The 25,236-nt window shown below is 46.8% G+C and overlaps 1 protein-coding gene across 1 annotated transcript in view; it reads left to right on the forward strand.

The window, feature by feature from the left end:
• Positions 1–576: 576 nt before the first annotated feature.
• The window catches only part of TMEM201 (transmembrane protein 201), a 62,651-nt gene continuing 37,991 nt past the window's right edge, over positions 577–25,236 (forward strand). The window contains exons 1-4 of the mRNA XM_040326397.1: positions 577–758; positions 21,299–21,419; positions 22,686–22,880; positions 24,034–24,210. Of these exons, the coding sequence (XP_040182331.1) occupies positions 664–758; positions 21,299–21,419; positions 22,686–22,880; positions 24,034–24,210 (588 nt within the window). The 5' untranslated portion in view covers positions 577–663. The remainder of the gene's footprint in view (positions 759–21,298; positions 21,420–22,685; positions 22,881–24,033; positions 24,211–25,236) is intronic.

Genomic DNA, 25,236 nt, shown 5'->3' on the forward strand with positions numbered 1-25,236 from the left:
CGGTATAAATAGAGATCGGTATAAATAGAGATCGGTATGAATGGTGATCGGTATGAATGGTGATCAGTATATGAATGCAGATCGGTATAAATAGAGATCGGTATAAATGGTGATCAGTAATATATGAATGGTGATAGGTATGAATGGTGATCGGTATAATTAGAGATCGGTATGAAAGGTGATCGGTATACATAGAGGTCGGTATGAATGGTGATCAGTAATATATGAATGGTGATCGGTATGAATATAGATCGGTATATAAATAGTGATCGGTATGAATGATCATCAGATGACAGCCCACTCCGCACATGGCCGCCCGTGCTGCTCGTATCGCCGGCTGGAAGAATTTCCGAGGCCCGGCACGACCCCCGTGAGTCATCCATCCCCGCTCCCCCTCCCGGGGTCCTCCGCCGCACGATCTCGGCCTTTCACGACTACCTGACGCCCCCGGACTACAGAGCCGCCCACGTGTGCGCCGGAGAGCGGGCTGACCCCGCCTCCCACCGAGGCATTCCCCAGGACCGCGCTGATTGGCAGCGGGGCGGGGCCTGTAGCCCGGGCTCGGGGATGCCGCGCTCGGATTGGCTGGCGCGCTCCGTACAGTAAGCCGTGTGCTCACGCCGGGCAGGACATCTCAGCGTCGCCCGCCGCCCCGATCCGATCATGGAGGAAATCAGCCGAGTGCCGCTGGCCGGCTGGGCCGCCGCTACCGCATCCACCGGGCTCACTGGACTGCTCCTCTACCGCCTGCTCCGGAGGTGAGTGTGGGGGGAGGGGAGAGCCTTTTGTTATTACTGGAGGAGGAGAGTGACCGCTGGAGAGCCGCTGTCACCGTCCAGGCCGAGGAGGGGAGAGAGGAGGAGATATGTGGGGGGGTCCTGAGGTAATGGAGGGGATATATATAGGGGGGGGGGGGTCCTGAGGTAATGGAGGGGATATATATAGGGGGGTCCTGAGGTAATGGAGGAGATATATGGGGGGGGGGGTCCTGAGGTAATGGAGGAGATATATATGGGGGGGGCCCTGAGGTAATGGAGGGGATATATATGGGGGGGTCCTGAGGTAATGGAGGGGATATATATGGGGGGGGTCCTGAGGTAATGGAGGAGATATATATGGGGGGGGGTCCTGAGGTAATGGAGGAGATATATATGGGGGGGTCCTGAGGTAATGGAGGAGATATATATGGGGGGGTCCTGAGGTAATGGAGGAGATATATATGGGGGGGTCCTGAGGTAATGGAGGGGATATATATGGGGGGGGTCCTGAGGTAATGGAGGGGATATATATAGGGGGGGGGGGTCCTGAGGTAATGGAGGGGATATATATGGGGGGGTCCTGAGGTAATGGAGGAGATATATATGGGGGGGTCCTGAGGTAATGGAGGAGATATATATGGGGGGGTCCTGAGGTAATGGAGGGGATATATATGGGGGGGGTCCTGAGGTAATGGAGGGGATATATATAGGGGGGTCCTGAGGTAATGGAGGAGATATATATGGGGGGGGGGTCCTGAGGAGATATATATGGGGGGGGTCCTGAGGTAATGGAGGAGATATATATGGGGGGGTCCTGAGGAGATATATATATGGGGGGGGGGCCCTGAGGTAATGGAGGAGATATATATGGGGGGCCCTGAGGTAATGGAGGAGATATATATGGGGGGGTCCTGAGGAGATATATATATGGGGGGGGGGCCCTGAGGTAATGGAGGAGATATATATGGGGGGGCCCTGAGGTAATGGAGGAGATATATATGGGGGGGTCCTGAGGTAATGGAGGAGATATATATGGGGGGGTCCTGAGGTAATGGAGGAGATATATATGGGGGGTCCTGAGGTAATGGAGGAGATATATATAGGGGGGTCCTGAGGTAATGGAGGAGATATATATGGGGGGTCCTGAGGTAATGGAGGAGATATATATGGGGGGTCCTGAGGTAATGGAGGAGATATATATGGGGGGTCCTGAGGTAATGGAGGGGATATATATGTTGGGTCCTGAGGTAATGGAGGGGATATATATAGGGGGGTCCTGAGGTAATGGAGGGGATATATATGGGGGGGTCCTGAGGTAATGGAGGAGATATATATGGGGGGGCCCTGAGGTAATGGAGGGGATATATATGGGGGGGTCCTGAGGTAATGGAGGAGATATATATGGGGGGGGGGGTCCTGAGGTAATGGAGGAGATATATATATGGGGGGGTCCTGAGGTAATGGAGGAGATATATATATGGGGGGGTCCTGAGGTAATGGAGGAGATATATATGGGGGGGGCCCTGAGGTAATGGAGGAGATATATATGGGGGGGTCCTGAGGTAATGGAGGAGATATATATGGGGGGGGGGCCCTGAGGTAATGGAGGAGATATATATGGGGGGGCCCTGAGGTAATGGAGGAGATATATATGGGGGGGTCCTGAGGTAATGGAGGAGATATATATGGGGGGGTCCTGAGGTAATGGAGGGGATATATATGGGGGGGGTCCTGAGGTAATGGAGGGGATATATATGGGGGGGGTCCTGAGGTAATGGAGGGGATATATATGGGGGGGGGTCCTGAGGTAATGGAGGGGATATATATGGGGGGGTCCTGAGGTAATGGAGGGGATATATATGGGGGGGTCCTGAGGTAATGGAGGGGATATATATGGGGGGGGTCCTGAGGTAATGGAGGAGATATATATGGGGGGGTCCTGAGGTAATGGAGGAGATATATATGGGGGGGTCCTGAGGTAATGGAGGAGATATATATGGGGGGGGGCCCTGAGGTAATAGAGGAGATATATATGGGGGGGGGGTCCTGAGGTAATGGAGGAGATATATATGGGGGGGGCCCTGAGGTAATGGAGGAGATATATATGGGGGGGGTCCTGAGGTAATGGAGGAGATATATATGGGGGGGGGCCCTGAGGTAATGGAGGAGATATATATGGGGGGGGGGCCCTGAGGTAATGGAGGAGATATATATGGGGGGGGGCCCTGAGGTAATGGAGGAGATATATATGGGGGGGTCCTGAGGTAATGGAGGAGATATATATGGGGGGGTCCTGAGGTAATGGAGGAGATATATATGGGGGGGGTCCTGAGGTAATGGAGGAGATATATATGGGGGGGGGGGTCCTGAGGTAATGGAGGAGATATATATGGGGGGGGGGCCCTGAGGTAATGGAGGAGATATATATGGGGGGGGGCCCTGAGGTAATGGAGGAGATATATAGGGGGGGGGGCCCTGAGGTAATGGAGGAGATATATATGGGGGGGGGCCCTGAGGTAATGGAGGAGATATATATGGGGGGGGGCCCTGAGGTAATGGAGGAGATATATATGGGGGGGGGGCCCTGAGGTAATGGAGGAGATATATATGGGGGGGGCCCTGAGGTAATGGAGGAGATATATATGGGGGGGGGGTCCTGAGGTAATGGAGGAGATATATATGGGGGGGTCCTGAGGTAATGGAGAGGATATATATGGGGGGGGGGTCCTGAGGTAATGGAGATGTATATGGGGGGGTCCTGAGGTAATGGAGGAGATATATATAGGGGGGTCCTGAGGTAATGGAGGAGATATATATAGGGGGGTCCTGAGGTAATGGAGGAGATATATATGGGGGGGTCCTGAGGAGATATATATGGGGGGTCCTGAGGTAATGGAGGGGATATATATGGGGGGGGGGTCCTGAGGTAATGGAGGGGATATATATGGGGGGGGGTCCTGAGGTAACAGAGGGGGGATATATATGGGGGTTATTGTTGATCTCGGTGTGGATTTTTGAAGAGTAATGAGGAATGTTGCCAGACCTCTGTCAGGGTCAGCGGGTGATCACGGCAGTAGGTGTATTGTGGTCGGTGGCGGACGGTAGAGCTGCACGTTTCTGGCTAAAATGAGAATCGCAATTTTTTTTTTTTGCTTGGAAGATCATGATTCTGGCGGCGTAACATAATCTTTCACGTTAAACAAAAAAATGGGCTAACTTTACTGTGTTTTTATTTTTTTTTATTCATTTGAAGTGTATTTTTCCCAAAACATTTTTTTGAATGACCACTGTGCAAATACAGTGTGACATAAAATATTGCAACAATTGCCATTTTATTCCCTAGGGTCTCTGAGACACACACACACACACACACACACGTATGTTTGGGGGTTTTAAAGCGGATGTGCCATGGGAAAATAATATTAAAAGCCAGCAGCTACAAATACTGCAGCTGCTGACTTTTAATATTAGGACACTTACCTGTCCTGGAGTCCAGCGCTGATCGCAGCAGAGGACGAGCGATCGCTCGTCTCTCTGCTGCTCCCCCCGCCATCCACGCTGAGGGAACCAGGAAATGAAGCGCTGCGGCTTCACTGCCCGGTTCCCTACGGCTCATGCGCGAGTCGCGCTGCGCCCGCCGATTGGCTCACACGCTGTGTGCTGGGAGCCGAGTGTTCCTTCCCAGCACACAACGGGCGACAGACGGGGAAGTCAGAAAAACCCGTCTTTTGCCCGTAGCGTGTGGCCGGAAGTGGGTGCAAATACCTGTCTTTAGACAGGTATCTGCACCCCCCTCCCCCCTGAAAGGTGTCAAATGTGACACCGGAGGGGGGGAGGGTTCCGATCAGCGGGACTCCACTTTAGGGTGGAGAACCGCTTTAAGTAATTTTCTAGCAAAAAAAATCTGATTTTTAACTTTGTAAGTAACAAGTGTCAGAAAAAGGTTTACACTTTATAGCAAAGTTCCAGGCTTTTGTATGTTTTGTTAAGTCAGCAGCTACAAATTGTAGCTGCTGACTTTTAATAAACAGACACTTGCCTGTTCCACGGTCCAGCGATGCGGCTGAACGAAGCGTCGCTCCTCTCCGCCGGCGCCTCCATTGTCACTCCAGGCACCTGGCCATAGCAGCTTTCAGATTCACGGCCGGGCGCGCATGCGCGAGTCACGCTGCTCTCCCCGAGTGGACAGGCGATCGCTTACAGGGAGGCGAGAGGAGGAGTTGCCTAGGCGGAAGTGGGACAGAAAGCCCCACTCCTAACGAAGCCCCCACTGGCATGTAAGGAGTGGTTAAAGCGGAAGTTCCACTTTTGGGTGGAACTCCGCTTTAACTGGTTAAACTTTAAGCATTTACACACTGATAATTTATCCCTTTTGATCTAAGAAGGAAGAGTTGCAATGTTTCTACTTATCTACTAACACAGACAATGTTGTTAAAAACGTGTCAGACTGCCAAAGTGAGCAGAGAAGTCTCTACACTTGTTGCATAAAAAAATCGGGGGAAACTCTGCAATAGAGATTGTGAGGGGGGGTGGGGGGGGGGGGTTGAATTGAGATTTTTTTTTTTCCCTTTTAACAATTAATTGTGCAGCTCTAGCGGATGGTGGGGCCATGTTGGGTGTATTGTGGTCCGTGTCGGATGGTGGGGCTGTATTGTGGTCCATGGTGGGGCTGTATTGTGGGGGGGGGGGGGGGTGTTGAATTGAGATTTTTTTTTTTCTTTTAACAATTGTGCAGCTCTAGCGGATGGTGGGGCCATGTTGGGTGTATTGTGGTCAGTGGCGGATGGTGGGGCCATGTTGGGTGGTCAGTGGCGGATGGTGGGGCTGTATCGTGGCCAGTGGAGGATGGTGGGGCTGTATCGTGGTCAGTGGCGGATGGTGGGGCTGTATCGTGGTCAGTGGCGGGGGTTGAATTAAGATTTTTTTTTTTTCCTTTCTTTTTACAATCAATTGTGCAGCTCTAGCGGATGGTGGGGCCATGTTGGGTGTATTGTGGTCAGTGGCGGATGGTGGGGCTGTATTGTGGTCAGTGGTGAATGGTCAGAGTCTGTTGGGTGTATTGTGGTACGTGGCAGATGGTGGTGTGTTGGGTATATTGTAGTCCATGGTGGATGGTCGAAGTGTGGTGTGTGTTTATTGTGGTCAGTGTCGGGGGTGTGTTGTGATCAGTGGTGGGTTGTGTTGTGGTCAGTGGCGGATGTGTTGGGGGATCGTGGTCAGTGGCTGATTTGGGGGGGGGGGGGGAACACTTATTTTGTCTTCTGGTGATCATGTTGCCTTCTGCACAATCTGGCATTCCTGACAGTTGCTGCATTTCTCTCGTACTTCTTGTGCTTTGTGGGTTTCCATAAGTCTTGGAATAAATAATGCAGAAGTGTCTGTTTTGCAGTTCTATATTGACTGTGAACACGTGGATTTTTTTTTTTTTTTTTTTTTTTTGTAGCTTCAGCAGTTTGCCTGGTGGAGGTTTGTATTGTATATGTCCGGCTTTCATACTGTTTGACAGCATTCGAGGGGTTTACTAATAGTACAGCGAGGCAGCTGGTTGTGTTGTGGGTTTAGACTGTGCAAATATCGCTGAAAGAGGACATTCTATACATGTTGCTGTGTAATTAAGTGATAAATCGAGATTGAAGGCGGATTGTGCAAACTGTGGCATTGCACTGTGCAGGGATTGCACCCAGTTTTTTTTTTTTTCAGGCTGTAGCTGACTTTTAAATAAAGTGAACTGTGAGACCGGGTTCATGTTTGTGCAGTAAAACATGCATGTTAACCTGCGTTGCATTAAAGTGGACCCCCCCCCCCCCCCAACAAAAAATACGTCTACATACCTATTCCATTAAAAAAAAAAGATTCATAACCCACATTTTAATGGGGCTGTAATGGTATTTATTTTTATTTTTTTAAATAGAAAACATGTTATACTTGCCTCCTCTGTGCAGTTCGTTTTTGCACAGAGTGGCCCCGATCCTGGTCTTCTGGGGTCCCTCAGTGGCTGTCTCAGCTCCTCCCTGCAACAGCTAACCCCTGTTCTGGGAAGCGCTCTCCCAAGGGGGTCAGCTTGCAGGTAAGCTTCCATGATACAGTTTGTGGCCATCACTCGGCCCCGCCGCATTATTGCTTTCGATTGACTGCAGCGGGAGCCAATGGCTGCGCTGCTATCAATCTCCAATGAAGAGCCGCCTCAGACTGGGGGAAACCATTGCGGGATCGCGCCAAAGGAGTTTCGTGACTCAGGTAAGTAAAATGGGGGGGGGGGGGGCCAGAGTGCAAGGTGTTTTTTCTGTCTTTCTCTTTTTCGGTCTTTCTCTTTTTCGGTCTTTCTCTTTTTCGGTCTTTCTCTTTTTCGGTCTTTCTCTTTTTCGGTCTGAACGGGTGGGAGGCGTTCTGACGTCACCGCGTTTTTCCTCTACCTGGATACGGGCTGTGTATGCTTAAGCTGGCCGGCTTTTATATGCTCTGCAAACTCGAACGAATTGTAAGTGTATTTTCACCTATTTTAAACGAATGAATTAAGGTTTTACACTATGTGAGCCCCTTTTATTCCTACATACCCTCGGATGGCATATCGGGAGTCCTTCTAAGGATACGAGTTACGAGGTTTCCATCATCTGGGCTTCTTATCGGATACCATCTACCCATATCTCTTACCAGGCTGTTTTTGATCTCTTAAAATTTGGAGATCAACTGCATTCGGTAAGAGGCTTGATTTGACTGTGGTGGAGGTTCTTTCCTTTCAAGCACTTTCTCGTGTGGATTTGCTATATACACCTGGGAGACTGTTTATACACAATTTGCCTTTGGTGGACTTATCAACACAAACTTTTTTATGAACATTCATGTGTTTTTACATACTCCAATATTTTTCACTTTAGCGTGATCTTTTTTGCAAGGGGTTAAGTATGTTCCCTGGTGTGTTCTAACTGAAGGGGGGGGGGTTGGCCTCACTAGGGGAAATGACGGATCGCTGTTCATACATAGTATGAACAGACAATAAGGCATTTCTCCCCTGACAGGACCGGGAGCTGTGTGTTTACACACACAGCCTCCCGGTTCTCGCTCTGTAACGAGCGATCGCGGGACCAGGGGCGACCAGGGGGCGCGCGCCCCTATTGGCTGATTCACGAGATGACGTATAGCTACGTGATCTCGCGCAGCCGAGCCGACCTGCCGTTGTATAACTGCGGTGGCTGGTCGGCAAGCAGTTAAGCTTTGGGAATAAAAACTGGAAGCCAATTGGTTTCTATGCAGAGTTGCAGCTGATTTTGCACTCTCCAGCTTTAGTAAATCTCCCCCTATGTGTCCTTGCACACATTTACAGGTGCAAAAGAGGGCGGTTTACAGGTTGAAAATTGTAAAAAATAATAAAAAAAGAAATAATCACTGGGTTTATTTAACCACTTGCCCACCAGGTAAATTCTGGCACTTCTCTCCTTCATGTGAAAATCACAATTTTTTTGCTAGAAAATTAATCAGAACCCCCAAACATTATATATTTTTTTTTAGCAGACATCCTAGGGAATAAAATGGCAGTCATTGCAATACTTTTTGTCACACCGTATTTGCGCAGCGGTCTTACAAGCGCACTTTTTTTGGATAAAAATCACTTTTTTGAATTAAAAAATAAGACAACAATACATTTTGCCCAATTTTTTTATATATTGTGAAAGATAATGTTACGCCGAGTAAAATGATACCCAACATGTCACGCTTAAAAATTGCGCCCGCTCGTGTCATGGCGTCAAACTTTTACCCTTAAAAATCTCGATAGGCGACGTTTAAAAAATTCTACAGGTTGCATTTTTTGAGTTGCAGAGTAGGTCTAGGGCTAGAATTATTGCTCTCACTCTAACGATCGCGGCGATACCTCACTTGTGTGGTTTGAATACCGTTTTCATATGCGGGCGCTACTCGCGTATGCGTTTGCTTCTGCGCGCGAGCTCGTCGGGACGGGGCGCTTTAAAAAAAATTTTTTTGGTTTTCTTATTTATTTTTATTTAGTTTTATAATTTTTTACACTGAAAAAAAAAAAAAAAAAAAAATTGATCACTTTTATTCCTATTACAAGGAATGTAAACATCCCTTGTAATAGAAAAAAGCATGACAGGTCCTCTTAAATATGAGATCTGGGGTCAAAAAGACCTCAGATCTCATAATTAGACTTAAATGCAAAAAAAAAAATTAAAAAAAAAAATGTCATTTTTTCAAATGACAAAAAAAAAAATGTTTCTTTAAGAGGCTGGGCGGGACTGACGTTTTGACGTCACTTCCGCCCAGCAGAGCTAGGAGGACGGGTGAAGGAGATTTCTCCTTCAGTCCCGTCCCCGCTCAGCTGCCGGACACATCGGATCCCCTCCGCCGCTACCGACGGCTCCGGTAAGCGGCGGAGGGCGCGGGAGAGCGGCGGGAGGGGGGGGGGCCCCTCTCCCGCCACCGATAACGGCGATCTCGCGGCGAATCCGCCGCGGAGACCGCCGTTATCGTGTACACCACCGCCCCCTGAAAAGATGAATATCTCGGTTGTGGCAGCAGCTGCTGCCGTTATCGAGATATTCAACTTTAAAAAGGAGGACGTCTTTTTGACATGGGGCGGTGGTCAAGAGGTTAAGAGAGGTGCTAAAGAGCAGGAAAAAGCGACTGACACTGCAAAACCCATGCAAACACTAGGTGCAATAATGCAATCCAGTGGCCAGAATCAATGAATCTGGCCCATTAACAGCCAAACGTTTGACGCACCAAAATGCGTGTGCAATATACAACTTTAGATGCTTTTTTAAAATAAAATAAAAAATTTGGTGTTCTGAGGAGAAAAGCAAATGCCCAGTGTGCATGATGCCCCATTTGTCACTGGTCAGAAAGCATAAATGCCCTTTCTATTGGGAGTATTGCACCTTGTCTGCATTCCTCTGTCCAACTTTTTTTTTTTTTTTTTTTTTTATATTTACTGCCTATGGAATTTATTTGTGTGTATGAGGACATGGGCAGAGGTGGAGATTACCATCATAGCACACTAGTCATTTAAAAACTGCATACAGAGCTCCACACACCTAAGTAAAATCTTCACAATTCTGCAACATTGGGGTTTATTTACTAAAGCTGAAGAGTGCAAAATCGGTCTCACTTCTGCAGAGAAACCAATCCGCTTCTAAACTCGGCTTTGGCAAAAAAAACTGGAAGCTGATTGGTTTCTATGCAGAAGTGAGGTTGATTTTTTTTGCACTCTCTAGCTTTGGTGAATAAACCCCATTGTGTCAATCAGCCAGGCACAGACTGGAACAATTTGCAATAGACTTGGTCAACTTTTTTTTTTTTTTTTGTGTGTGTGAAAGTTCATCCCACTGAGAGGACTAGCTGCATCTGTGTGACTAAAGCCTCGTACACACGATCGGATTTTCCCGGCTGGAATTGTGTGATGGCAGGATGTTGTCGGATAATCCGACCGTTTTGTATGCTCCATCGCACAAGTGTTGAGTTGAGTTTACAACAAATGTGGGATAGCGTGCTTTAAAATTTTCCGACAACAAACGTGCATTGTTGGATTATCTGACCGTGTGTACAGAAGTCCGTCGTAAAAAAAAAAATCCAAAGTACAAACACACATGCTCAGAAGCAATGCTCGCCATAACACAACATTGTAGGGTTGCAACTAACGATTATTTTCATAATCGATTAGTTGGCCGATTGTTTCGATTAATCGGATAATAGCCTTAAAAAAAAAAAGAGCATTTTTATTTTTTTGGGCCCAATTTGTTGTTGGGCAGATTACAAAACACAAATTGCCGCAAAAACACATGACATGCTTTTTTGCAGCTTCTCCATTGAAGTATATTGAACCAAAAAAAAAAACTGCACCGTTTTGCGTTGAAAACTCCTTGCCCTTTCCAAATACGCAGCAGCTGATAAAAAATCATGGATGTGACCGTGTCCCATAGAAAAACATGTAAATGAACTGTAGTGTGTTTCTGCAAAAAGCACCAAAAACAGAGGTGTGACCCCAGAGATGTTTAGTAACATAATGGGGCTAAAAAAACAAAAATTGGAACAAAAAGAGCAAATAATTGCTACTGTAAGGGGTTCATTTTTTTTTACTGTGGGACAGTGAATGTAATATTTACAGTAGCGATTAGCTTTTTTGTACTAATTAGGGTTGTGGACTTTCGTAGCTCACCAATGCACATTACTGCAGCCCTGAAGCTGACCATACGCTGCTTGAGTTTTGGCCGACTCCTAGCACAGCTGAAATGTAATCCATGGGGGGTCCTACTGGCGCCACTCCATTCACCAAAAGTCAGTTGTTAAATTGACTTTTGCTTGGGTCCGGACAAGTGCCTGGTGGGAAAACATTTGGCCAAACACTTGCCTCCAATTAGATGCAGGCGCTGTTCTAGGCTGGCTGGCAGAATACAAGTAGCCTGGCACTGTTGGCTTGGGTGGAGAATTGGAGATATCTACAGTGGAGAAAATTATTTGATCCTCTGCAGATTTTGTAAGTTTGCCCACTTACTTGCCGTACAAGTACTCGCACAAATGCTCAGTATCGGGACAACCCTACTTATAAACTCAACTGCCTAGAAATGACTAAACGGCCATGTGTACATGTACATAGAGAAAAGCTTAGAGGCAGCTGAAAAAAACACCCTGCCCCAAAAAAAATGTTTATTTTTAATTTTTTTTAAATAAACCCTGCAAGAGGAAGGCATACTGAGCTAGTATGCACAGCATATTAGCTCTTTATGTGGCACTTACCTGAGAACTAAGTCCTCCCCGGTCCCGTCCACCGCCGCCATGTCCCCTCTGAGCTTCTTGCTGTGATTGGCCGGAGCAGTGACAACGTCACTCCCGCGCATGCGCGCGGGACCAGCAGATCCAAATACGGCATTAACCACTGTAATGCCATTCACAAAAAACTTGGCACGGTGCATTCCTTATTGCAAATATCTCCTTAACCGTGTAGGTTAAGGAGATATTTCTTGCACCTACAGGTAAGCTTTAATCTAGGCTTACCTGTAGGTGAAAAGGGGGGGCGGGGATTTACAACCACTTTAAGAGTGGACCAAAATCCCTCCTGAGATGTGTGGAAGCCTGGTCACCAACTACAGGATACGTCTGACCTCTGTGATTGCCAACAAGGGTTTCTCCACCAAATACGAAGTCATGTTTTGCTTGGGGATCACTTAATTTTATAACCTTTTGTATCGTGTGTGTGTGTGTGTGTGTGTGTTTTGGTTGATGTTCTGTCTCTATCATTTAAAATACACCTATGATAAAAAAAATTTAAGCGACTTCATTTCTTTGTAACTGGGCAAACTTGCAAAATCTGCAGGGGATCAAATTTTTTAAAATTGTATATGTATATGGCCGTGTTTACATTAGTTTGTGTGGCAGAGGGTGAAATGAATAGAACTATATGTTGCAGATAAACGCTGCATGGTTGTTGGCTTCATCATATTTTTTTGGAAAGTGGTGTGTGTCTGTCTGTCTGTGTGTCTGTCTGTGTGTCTGTCTGTGTGTCTGTCTGTGTGTCTGTCTGTGTGTCTGTCTGTGTGTCTGTCTGTGTGTCTGTCTGTGTGTCTGTCTGTGTCTGTCTGTCTGTGTGTCTGTCTGTCTGTCTGTCTGTGTGTCTGTCTGTCTGTGTGTCTGTCTGTCTGTGTGTCTGTCTGTCTGTGTCTGTCTGTCTGTGTCTGTCTGTCTGTGTCTGTCTGTCTGTGTCTGTCTGTGTCTGTCTGTCTGTGTCTGTCTGTCTGTGTCTGTCTGTCTGTGTCTGTCTGTCTGTGTCTGTCTGTCTGTGTCTGTCTGTCTGTGTCTGTCTGTCTGTGTCTGTCTGTCTGTGTCTGTCTGTCTGTGTCTGTGTGTCTGTCTGTGTGTCTGTCTGTGTGTCTGTCTGTGTGTCTGTCTGTGTGTCTGTCTGTGTGTCTGTCTGTGTGTCTGTCTGTCTGTGTGTCTGTGTGTCTGTCTGTCTGTCTGTCTGTGTCTGTCTGTCTGTCTGTCTGTCTGTCTGTGTGTCTGTCTGTCTGTGTGTCTGTCTGTCTGTGTGTCTGTCTGTGTGTCTGTCTGTGTGTCTGTCTGTGTGTCTGTCTGTCTGTCTGTCTGTGTGTCTGTCTGTGTGTCTGTCTGTGTGTCTGTCTGTGTGTCTGTCTGTGTGTCTGTCTGTGTGTCTGTCTGTGTGTCTGTCTGTGTGTCTGTCTGTGTGTCTGTCTGTGTGTCTGTCTGTGTGTCTGTCTGTGTGTCTGTCTGTGTGTCTGTCTGTGTGTCTGTCTGTGTGTCTGTCTGTGTGTCTGTCTGTGTGTCTGTCTGTGTGTCTGTCTCTGTCTCTGTGTCTGTGTGTCTGTCTCTGTGTCTGTCTCTGTGTCTGTGTGTCTGTCTCTGTGTCTGTGTGTCTGTCTCTGTGTCTGTGTGTCTGTCTCTGTGTCTGTGTGTCTGTCTCTGTGTCTGTGTGTCTGTCTCTGTGTCTGTGTGTCTGTCTCTGTGTCTGTGTGTCTGTCTCTGTGTCTGTGTGTCTGTCTCTGTGTCTGTGTGTCTGTCTCTGTGTCTGTGTGTCTGTGTGTGTCTGTGTCTGTGTCTGTGTCTGTGTGTCTGTGTGTCTGTCTGTCTGTCTGTGTCTGTCTGTCTGTCTGTGTCTGTCTGTGTCTGTCTGTGTCTGTCTGTGTCTGTCTGTCTGTGTGTCTGTCTGTGTGTCTGTCTGTGTGTCTGTCTGTGTGTCTGTCTGTGTGTCTGTCTGTGTGTCTGTCTGTGTGTCTGTCTGTGTGTCTGTCTGTGTGTCTGTCTGTGTGTCTGTCTGTGTGTCTGTCTGTGTGTCTGTCTGTGTGTCTGTCTGTGTGTCTGTCTGTGTGTCTGTCTGTGTGTCTGTCTCTGTGTCTGTCTGTGTGTCTGTCTGTGTGTCTGTCTCTGTGTCTGTCTGTGTGTCTGTCTGTGTGTCTGTCTGTGTGTCTGTCTCTGTGTCTGTCTCTGTGTCTGTCTCTGTGTCTGTGTCTGTCTCTGTGTCTGTGTGTCTGTCTCTGTGTCTGTCTCTGTGTCTGTCTCTGTGTCTGTGTCTGTCTCTGTGTCTGTCTCTGTGTCTCTGTGTCTGTCTCTGTGTCTGTGTCTGTGTGTGTCTGTGTCTGTGTCTGTGTCTGTGTCTGTGTCTGTGTGTCTGTGTGTCTCTGTGTCTGTGTGTGTCTCTGTGTCTGTGTGTGTGTCTGTGTGTGTGTCTATGTTTTTGGGAAACTGCTGCCTGTCACCAAGAAAATATTGCCTCTAGATCTTCCTGAAACGGATGCCAAGTGACCTGGATAGCATTCAGGGACAGTGTAACAAAGCCTCTTGTGTCTTGCATCTGTCGGGGTCTTTCCAGTCATAACAGTTGCTACTGTGTATCTGTCCAAGAAGATATAATGCTATATTTTGCTTGCAGGCCCTCTGACTGGAGGAAGTACAACTATCAGCAGGCTCAGCTAGAGTCCTACTTTTCCATAAAGCCCTACAAATGTTAACCTTGCATAAATTTAAAAAGCTTCAAGTTTGCTAGGTGCATGTTCAATGGTAACTGCCCAGGGAGAAATAATAATATAAACTACTGTTCCTGTCCCCTCCTAATCATGATAGTTGTCTGGCTTTCTGCTTCCACTTTTGATATAATGACACACAGTGATTATGCAGAGTGAAGTCCGACCTCTTGGTCTGCCTGGAAGGATAACAACCACAGAGCTTGCAACAAAAAAAACAAGTGTGCTTGGAAAGTCCAAGGTTTCCCTTTCTGGTGGTTTTCACTTTAAGCCGTTGCTGAAACTTTCTGCATGTTTGTACTTCAGTACAAGGTGAATTTTTCCAGCCATGACTTTCCATTGTGATTTAGACATACATTTGTGAACATATTGAAGCCGGATATCCCTTGTTTAGAAAGGGAAGTCAACCATGGCATCCTAAAAATTACTTGGGTTGCCTTTGAACCATCACCAAGCACTTTAAAGCGGAGGTTCACCCTAATAACATGTATATCTGACCAACTCCCTTATATTCGTAACAAGTACCGCAATTAGTTTTTTTATGCTGTACGTACCTTGTAATCCATTTTTCAATCTACTTCTCCCCGTAGAAGTAGGCGTTTCTATGCCTAGGGGATTGTCATCTGGGAGGTCGCCCAGATGATTGACGTCTGTTAGCCACGGCAGATAAAGCCCCGCCCCCTGTATTGCGTAGGCGCGCACGAGTTACAGTGTTTCCGAAAGAAGCCGAACGTGCAGAGCGCAGGCGCCGTATAGAGCCGACTCGCATCTCCGCATGTTCGGCTTTTTTCGGAAACCTGCATAACTCGTGCACGCCTACGCAATACGGGGGGCGGAGCCTTATCTGCCGGGGCGAACAGGCGTCAATCATCTGGGCGACCTCCCAGATGACAATCCCCCTAGGCATAGAAACGCCTACTCCCGCGGGGAGAAGTAGATGTAAAAAATGGATTACAAGGTACGTACAGCTTAAAAAAAAAAAACTAATTGTGGACAGTACTTGTTACGAATATAAGGGAGTTGGTCAGATATACATGCTATTAGGGTGAACCTCCGCTTTAAAGGATAAGTTCACCTTTCATAGCAGGTTACACCCATAATCGGGGTGTAACATGTTATTTGATGCCCCTGCACCTCCCACTTCCCCTTTGTGACAGCTAGCAGGGTATCTCCTCCACCCCGAGCCAATGGGAAAACTACAAGGTCGAGTGGCGTTTGCGGTTTTCAGCTTGCATTTTTTTTTTTTTAACTACCACGGCACTATGAGCTGTGGTAGATAAAGTTTTTTCCAATAGGAAAGGAGAGGGGATAATTTGCGGTGCGTGTTTTAACAGATTGATGGTGATAAGAAAGCACAAATTCTTTGTTACAAAATATACAAAAGTACTTTATTAATAAAAAAAAATTATGAATAAAGTACTTTTGCATATTTTGTAACAAAGAATTTGTGCTTTCTCATCACCATCAATCTGTTAAAACACGCACCGCAAATTATCCCCTCTCCTTTCCTATTGGAAAAAACTTTATCTATCCAATTGGGATTAGGTGCCTATTTTTTGGGTGAATCTACACATTTTGGACCACATTTACAATGAGCTGTGGTAGTTCATTCATTCTTCCTGTCAGCATGTATCAGCTTCCTCATGTGAGGTACAAACAAGCAGAGACCTGCATGGCATCATCCCTGGTGCAATGTTTTACAGACCAATTTTACCTACAGGTAAGCCTAGATTTAAGGCTTACCTGTAGGTACAAGAAATATCTCCTAAACCTACACGGTTTAGGAGATATTTGCAGAAAAGACTGCACCGGTGAGCGCCGTAGACAACGGCGCAGGCGCACTGAGTGTGCCATTAGTGAAGGCGATCGTGCCGTAACTGACGGCTCCCGCGTGCATGCACGGGAGTGACTTCATCACGGCTTCGGCCAATCGCAGTGCCGGAGCCGCCATACCCCGAAGTCACTCCTGGAGTAATGGCGTTGGAGGAGGCGAACGAGGGCCGCTGGGTGGACTTGGATCTCAGGTAAGTACCTCCTAATGAGCTAGTATGCATACTAGCTCATTATGCCTTATGTCTTGCAGGGTTTTTTTTTTTTTTGGGGGGGGGGGGGGGGCTTTACTTCCTGTTTAAAGGCTCCAGAAACAAATCGTACGTTCACATTTTTTTTTTTACCTGGGGGGGGGGGGAAATCTTATTTTAATGTTAAAACTGAAGTCCTGCGTTTGAAAACTGCAAGCAGACGGGCTCTTGCAGACATGCAATATGTCTTTAATAAAATGAACCTGTCTGCTTGCAGTCGTCTTTGCAATGTATACTGAGCAGTGCAAGTGCCAGCTCCATTTACATTACAACTCAGCATCTTGATGTCATCTGCACTGGCCAATGAGAACGGCTGCAGCCTGGCACCCAGTAGAAGATCCTGGCGAGGGACGTCAGACCGTTGAAGGGACGCAAGTATTGCATAGTTAAGCTCTGCTTTTAAAGAGGTTGTAAACCCTGTTTATGCCTTAACTTTTAGGGTTTATTTTTTAATGAGCTAGTGTGCATCGCATACTGGCTCATCATGTAATCCTTTCCTTTAAAACGAAGCTCTCTCAGCGGCGCCTGCACACTGCTGAGACAGCTGACATTTTTTTTGATTGGCCAGAGCCGCAATGACATCGCTTACGTGCATGCGCGCAGGAGCCGACGTTCACGGCTCGGAAGAAATGGCACCCGTGGCAATGCTTGCTTGCCTAATCGGTGCTGTCACATGGTTAGTCCTTGGCCTTGTTTAAGCTACATGGCTTTCTTTTCGCTCCCATTGGGGTAGTAAAAGGAAGGGTATGTAAATGTTGCCCCCCCCCCCCAACATTTCTTATTCCTGATATGTTTCTGCTGTACAGTGTACTTTGTATGAGAAAGTATCCTGATCTTTGTACTGCTTCCTCTGTGTGAAATCCCTGGGGTTCCTGCTATTCCCTCATAATTTCCTATTAAAAACCAAGCATGCCATGCAGGAGAGCACAGCATGGTCAGTTTTCTAGATGTGCTGGGAACTCTTCTCTTTCCAATGATCAGAATGCACAGCCATTCAAAGGGGTGAAAATCTGTGTACTGCTGCTGATTTTTCTCCCCCCAGCTCTTATGCAGCTGAGAACAGGGGGAATGTGCCCCGATGTTGTAATGCGCTGTGCGAACTGTTATCGCTATATAAACTCTGAAGAATAATAAAATAAAGCACAGGAAGTCCCACTTCTCCTGAAGCCCCCACTCCCCCCCAAAAAAATGACATGCCAAATGTGGCATGTAAGGGGGCGAGGAGTGGATTAAGCGGAAGTTCCATTTTTGGGTGGAACTCCGCTTTAAGTAATGATGTGGAGGCCAGGCGGCAAAACCAATAACTGCTGTTGGGGACCCGGAAGATCGACTCCCTAAAGCGCCGGCTTCCAGCAGTTTTAGGCCCCTTTCACACGGGCTGATCATCGTTCAGGTCCCCCAAATTAACAAAGGCGGACCTGAACGGGCACTCCCTACAAGTCTATGGCGCATCGGATGTCATCGGTGACCATGTCCGCTGACATCCGATCCGCTAAAATCAGGCGTATGGCGTTACGTCGCCATCTGTCCTATCGAATCGGGTGAGATCTGATGTAAACGGACATGCTCTCCGATCTCTCCATAGACGAGCAGCAGTGCTCGACAAGCCCCTCCCCGCTCAGTTGAGCGGAGTGGGACCCTTTTATCCGCCGGCTGACGGATCCGTCTCTGTGTGGAAGGGACCTTTAAAAGGACAGTTTCTCAGGATCGGCACGGGTGAGTATTCCCTTCTTTTACAGGTACCATGGATTTACATTTTCCTGGTTTCACAATAACCTGCATGCAAGCTATGTGTCAAAGCAGCAGTGAAACTTCTTCTCGCTCTTTTGGCAGGCTTGAGCATGTAACTTGCACTTCGATGTTGATCCAATTTTATTTTATTGCTGCAAGTTTATACAAATGTCATCTCTGCTCTGGGAAAACATGAGTTTTGGAAGGTCCTGCTTTATTATCTTTCTGCTTTTTAAGGAATAATTAATGGTTTGGTTGCTAAGAGGTACTGCAACTAAATTCCCTTTTTAAATTAGGCTTTTAACCACATCAGCCCCGGAGGGATTTACCCCCTTAATGACCAGGCCTTTTTTTTCCCGATATGGCACTGCATCGCTTTAACTGACAATTGCGTGGGCGTGTATCACTTTACCCAAATAAAATTCCCTGAGAGGTATGGTGGGGGAGGGGACCGACCGAGTACAGAGATCGTTGTTTTTGATCACTAGGAACGAACGATCACTTTGTACTCCCCTGACAGAATGGGATCTGTTTGTTTTTACATTGACAGATCCCCGCTCTGGCTCTCCATGGAGCGATCGTGGGCGGACATCGCGGCCTTCGGCTCCAGTTCTGAGCACACACCCACTGTATTTATTGCACAAAACCGCTGCAGTATAACTATGGTGGCTGGTCGGCAAGTGGTTAAAAAAATAATCAATTTGGTATACTGAAGAGCGGGTTCGCACAGACTCTCTCTGGTTTGGCCACAGCGTGGTTGTGTCTGCGGTTCACCTTTTTGGGTTTAGGTGGGCTTCCTTTTACTTCTATTATATTGTGTATTTTTCTGAAAGCACATCGAAGCTGCAGCATGCAGGACTTTTGTGCGTTTAATAAAAATGCACAGTCTGAGATTTAAATTGGGAATGCTCTTAAAACCATGTGTAAACTACGCATACAATTGCGCTGCAGCCAATGGCTGTCGGCACTGATCAGCCTGGGGTCAGAACTAGGGCTGAAATAACTAATTGATTGATCGACAACTAATCGATTATGAAATTAATCGATTACAATTTTCATAATCTATTAATCGGCCAGTAACATAATGGGGTTAAAAAAACGAAAATTAGCCCTTTATAGTACAAAAAAGCAAATTACTACTGTAAATATTACTTTCACTGACCCACAGTAAAAAAATGAACCCTTACAGTAGCGATTATTTGCTCTTTTTGTACTTTTACTTTTGTTTTTTTAACCCCCATTATGTTACTAAACATCTCAGGCCTGGGTTCACACCTCTGTTTTTTGGTGCTTTTTGCAGAAACACACTACAGTTCATTTAAATGTGTTCCTATGGGACACGTTCACATCCATGATTTTTTTTTCAGCTGCTGCGTATTTGGAAAGGGCAAGGACTTTTGAACGCAAAACGGTGCCATTTTTTTATTTTTTTTTGGTTCAATATACTTCAATAGAGAAGCTGCAGAAAAGCATGTAATGTGTCTTTGCGGCAATTTGTGTTTTGTAATCTGCCCAACAACAAATTGGCCCAAAAAATGTAAAAATGCATCTTTTTTTTTTTTTTTTTTTTTAAGGCTATTATCCGATTAATCAAAACAATAAATCGGCCAACTAATCGATTATGAAAATAATCGTTAGTTGCAGCCCTAGTCGGAGCACAATAGCTCATCGCCGGACCAACATTGCTTTGTAAGGTGACCTCTCATGTTTTTTTTTTTTTGTGGCGTGTGTTTTTCTCCCGCTAGGCTGAACGAAAAAAAAATTGTATGTGTACCCAGCATTGGTTTCAAGTATATTGCAAGCTAAATTTAAAAGTCCATATGCCAATGTTCTAGGTCAGGGGTCTCCAAACAAAGGGCTAATTTACTGCCCTTCAGACTTTTAGGGTGACCGGACTGTGGCCAGTGGGAGCAGAATGTCCTGGTCCTAAACCTATGCCAAATGTTTATTGGGTATGCCATCGTCGGCGTCTGTGTGGGGAGGAATGGTGCGCCATCGTCGGCGTCTGTGTGGGGAGGAATGGTGCGCCATCGTCGGCGTCTGTGTGGGGAGGAATGGTGCGCCGTCGTCGGCGTCTGTGTGGGGAGGAATGGTGCGCCGTCGTCGGCGTCTGTGTGGGGAGGAATGGTGCGCCGTCGTCGGCGTCTGTGTGGGGAGGAATGGTGCGCCGTCGTCGGCGTCTGTGTGGGGAGGAATGGTGCGCCGTCGTCGGCGTCTGTGTGGGGAGGAATGGTGCGCCGTCGTCGGCGTCTGTGTGGGGAGGAATGGTGCGCCGTCGTCGGCGTCTGTGTGGGGAGGAATGGTGCGCCGTCGTCGGCGTCTGTGTGGGGAGGAATGGTGCGCCGTCGTCGGCGTCTGTTTGGGGAGGAATGGTGCGCCGTCGTCGGCGTCTGTTTGGGGAGGAATGGTGCGCCGTCGTCGGCGTCTGTTTCGGGAGGGATGGTGCGCCGTCGTCGGCGTCTGTTTCGGGAGGGATGGTGCGCCATCGTTGGCGTCTGTTTCGGGAGGGATGGTGCCTACAAGGCGCACACAAGCCTGATCATTGAAGGAGAGCAGGCTGAGTTCCCAGCATAGCCGGCGAACTGATCACACTGTGCTCTCCTGCCTGTGGTCAAATTGAAATGGGAAAGTAGAGGGACTGGCAGGGACACCAGGGATTTCATACAAAGGAAGCATTACAACGATAACAGGAGGCTTTCTCATACAAGTACGTGGTACAGCAGACACATATCGGGAATATGGAATGTTGGGTTTACATATTTAATGCAGTGAATGCATTAAAGGAAAAAATATTGCTAACTTTAGAACCACTTTAATAATTTTTAGTCCACATTCAATGCATTATCAATTGTGTAAAATTTCTGTGTCAAACCTCCTTTAAAATGTAATCGTATTAACTGGGGATAAAATATTTCCACAGCTTTCTGACAAGGAGCTAGGACAGGGTTATAATAACCTCTCCCCCAAGCTTTTTCCTTTTTTTTTTTTTTTCCTTTGTGTAGTTTTATGTAGAACTGCGAAGTGGCAAAAATATTACATCGAGATTGGCCAGTCTTTGTGGGCACTTCTGCATATGTGGCTGTGAATCTTCTCTTTGATTATTTGTAACTTCTTTTTAGTTGTCTTTTTTTTTTTTTTAAAGGAAAAAATAAATTTGGAGAATGTTGCTTTTGAGTTAAAGATTTTACTAGAGTTTTCCTTTGTATGTTAAACTCCCGTGTGACTTGTGCTGCATTCTGTTTTATAGGAAACGCCCAACGCATGTGAGGGTGAACTGCTGGTTTTGCAACCAGAATTCAGTGGTGCCCTATGGCAATCGTAACTGCTGGGACTGCCCAAACTGTGAACAGTACAATGGATTTCAGGAGGTAAGAGAACTAGTGACGGTTCATCTTTCGTTTTTTTTTATATATATATATATATATGTATGTGTTCTGCTCTAGACAAATGACGGTTGCTTCAGGTAGCACAAAAACTATGGGGGTTATTTTTCTAAAGGCAAATCCACTTTTCACTACAAGTGCACTTGTAAGTGCAGTCGCTGTAGATCTGAGGGGGATATGATTGGATGTTCAAATCAGCAGAGCTTTCCCTCATTTCAGAGCTATCCCTCAGATCTACAGCGACTGCACTTTCAAGTGCACTTGTAGTGCAGAGTGGATTTGCCTTTAGTAAATAAACCCCACTGTCTTGATCCACAGACCCTAAAATCGGATTGTAAGGTCTTCTGATTGCTGGGACAAGCCTTGCATTACTATAGAAGGGACAAAGAAGCAATAATTATATGGAAGGCCAAGTAGTTGTGATTTGGCTTTCTGACAAGAAATTCAGACTGACAAGGGTCATTGTTGAGATTTGAGGTGGAAGGGCTCCTAATTAACATTGCATTCGGACCAAACTTGTGCAGGACCCTTTTTTTGGTCCACACCAGAATTGAATTGCAGGGCTGTTCACGCCCATGTGATCTGATTCTGCAATTCAGAGCTACGTTTTGCAAACTGATTGTGGGGGGGTGTTCACTTAACATATGCTCCGCAATCGGAACGCATGAACGGGTTTGCGATTTAGTTGCAGTACGAATTCACTCCTTATTTTGTTTTTTTGGAAGACAAACCTGTTATGCTTGCCTGCTCTATGCAGTTGTTTTACACAGTGCTGCCCAGATCCTCCTCTTGGGTCCCACACTGACGCTCCTGGCTCCATGCTGCCGAGTGCCCCCATAGCAAGCAGTTTTCTATGGAGGCACCCGAGCCAAACTTTTTTTTTTTTTTTTTGCTCTGTGTTTGACACGGATCCGTGGCTTGACCCCCCTTCTTTCCTCATTGTCTCACTGACTTTGCCAGCAGCAGGAGCCAATGATGCCCACTGCGTGCCTCCACCAATCAGAAGGGAGAGTCTCAGACAGCCGAGTCTCTTGTGCAACATTGCTGGACCAAGATGGGGCTCAGGTAAGTATTGGGGGGCTGCTGCACACAGGTTTTTTTTATCTTGATGCATAGAATGCATTAGGATAAAAAATCCTTCTGCCCTTTTAGAACCACTTTAAATTGAGTTGTCAAGTTATTTGTTGCTCACCTATACCTCCCTGGGTTAGCCTAACAATTTTTTTTTTTTTTTCTTGTTCCTTTTTATAGAATGGTGACTACAACAAACCTATCCCCGCACAGCACAGCGAACACCTCAACCACGCAGTGTCCAGTGGTAAGACGATTGGCGATATCATCAAACCGCAGCAGTGGGTTAACTGTCAGTTACTGCTGTGTAAGAAATGCTTCAATAATCAGAACACCAAGATAAAACAGCTGGCGTCCTTCATTCCCAGGGAAGAGGTGGGTAAAGCCAGACTTAAAGTGGACCTTCAGTCATATTTTTTTTTTTTTTTTTTTTTTTTCAACTCTATCTATTAAATCTTCTGCCCTTGTTGGTTTACCTTTTTGGATAATAAAACATTTTGCTTTCTGCCAGTAAATACCTTTTGTACAGCCCACTTTCTGTTTCTTGTCTGGTCATTAGCCTAGGGTTATGGTGGCATGCACAGCTCTCTAACTCTTGTCAGTTTTCCAGGAAGGGAAGGGAAATGAGTCATAAGGGGGCCAATGGGGAGGAAGGATTACATAAGTTCAATGCTTAAAGCAGAGCTCCAGCCCCCCCCCCCTCTCAAAAAGTCTGTTAAATACTGTAGCTGCTGACATTTTAATGTTAAAACACTTTCCCTGTCCAGGGATCCCACGGTGTCTGCAACCCAGCTGATTTTCCGATCGGCTCTTGGGTGCTGCCGCCACCATTCGTGGCAAGGGAAACTGGCCATGAAGCTTCCCTATTGCGCATGCATAAGCATTTTCCATATCCCTGGCTTGGCAGCACAAGTCTAATCATTGGAGTTCCCAACACAGCCTAAGAACTGACCGTGCTGTGCTCTCATGCATAGTGAGGTCAGTTTTTAGTGGAAACCCAGAGGGACTGGCAGGAACACCAGGTATTCCACACAAAGGAAACCATACAAAGAGAGCAGGATACTTATTCATACAGGCACATATCAGGAGTATGAAATGCTGGGGGTGACATCATCTTTAATCCAACCATTATGGAATGTGTCAGAGGTAGATTGTCCTATAACCTGCTGTCTATTAGTAGGGTGGTAGCCTGAAACTTGAAGAGATACCATGAACATGTGTCATTTAATTTAACCATGGCATAGATAACAATTGTGCTCGTCGGGGGATAAAGGCCATTTGTTTGTTTGATGGAGATGCTTTCAATCCTGTGTTTTGACTTAAGTTTCTGATAACATAAAGGATTTACTGGCCTTAACCAAATTATTGCTTTCTTGTATTAAAAATATGCATAATCCAGATATAAAGTGTTTTTTTTTTTTTGATCAGTTCCCCCCCCCCCCCCCCAACCCCTTGAAATGTATTGTTTGCAATGAGGTCAGCCATGATTAGATTTGGGATGCTAAGCCGATATCTCTATTTTTCACAGGATCGATATGATGAAGAGATTGAGGTGTACAAACATCACTTGGAACAGATGTACAAACTCTGCCGGCCATGCCAGACTGCTGTTGAATTTTATATCAAACACCAAAACCGGCAGCTGAGGGCGATCATGCTGAACCACCAACTGAAACGAAGGGAGGTGGACAAAGGTTATGTACAGGTAGGCGGACAGGAGGTTGTTTATAAATCATGAGATGTAAACATTTTGGAAACCCGCCATAAGGTTTGACCAGCAAGAAAAAAAACGTGTTCTTTAGCGCTGGAAACGGTGGTATGTGCCGAGTCGGCACTGCCGACGCTGGACTGGTCATCGGGGTTCTGTCCTGCCCCTGAATGGCATGGACAACAGCGCATGCTGTGTGGTTGCTTGACCATTATCCCAACGTCACAATACACTATTGCAGCCCTCAAAATTTCCACTCGCCTGCTAGCATTTGGCGAGTGGATTTAAGCTGGGGGCGAGTGATGACAGGGCTGCATGACCAATCTCCCTCCAATCTGTGCCTACACTTAGAGTCCCGATGAGATTGGCGGCCGAAGAGGAAAGGTGCATGCTCGGGAAAAGTAGTCTGTTGAGCCACGCTCAGGCAGAGCAGTACACAGGTGCTCTCCTTACAATTCTCATTAAGCCATGGGACCTAACAGTATGACCTCTCTGAGCCTGCCCCCCTCCCCCGGGCTCCGACCAATGTAGCTGGAGAGCAGAAAGTAATGAGTGAGGTGGAGGATTGCAAAAATTACCACTCCGGTGCAGCACTCACTGAAAGTTGCCCTGACATGAGAGCGGCAGCCTTCTAGTTTGTGCATTTTTCTTCTCCTTGTGCTCTATGTAAGTGTCCAACAGTTTAGCCTAAGCACTGTGAACAGACTGGTCTTGCTGTGTGCTGTCAGTGTGCGCTGTGCTATGGTGTCAATGGCTGTGCAGTTGTGTGGATCTCAGCGCTGGATTGTACTCCCTCCCGCTGTGCTGCAGCTCCTCTCCTCTCTGCCAGCCTGAATAAAAGAGGGAAGTGGGGACATGCAAGCGTGGAGCCGCACACACAGGCTCCTGATGATGAGATGAATGGGGGAGAGAGAGAGGATGGATGGGAGTTGCAGAGGAGACAGCAAGAGAATGGGGAAGAGACCCAGTTCTAGTGCCCTGTCCCTCTGGTCTGCCCCCCAGTGCCCTGTCCCTCTGGTCTGC

This window comes from Rana temporaria, chromosome 10 (assembly GCF_905171775.1).
Source record: "Rana temporaria chromosome 10, aRanTem1.1, whole genome shotgun sequence".
NCBI classification, from domain to species: Eukaryota; Metazoa; Chordata; class Amphibia; order Anura; family Ranidae; genus Rana; species Rana temporaria.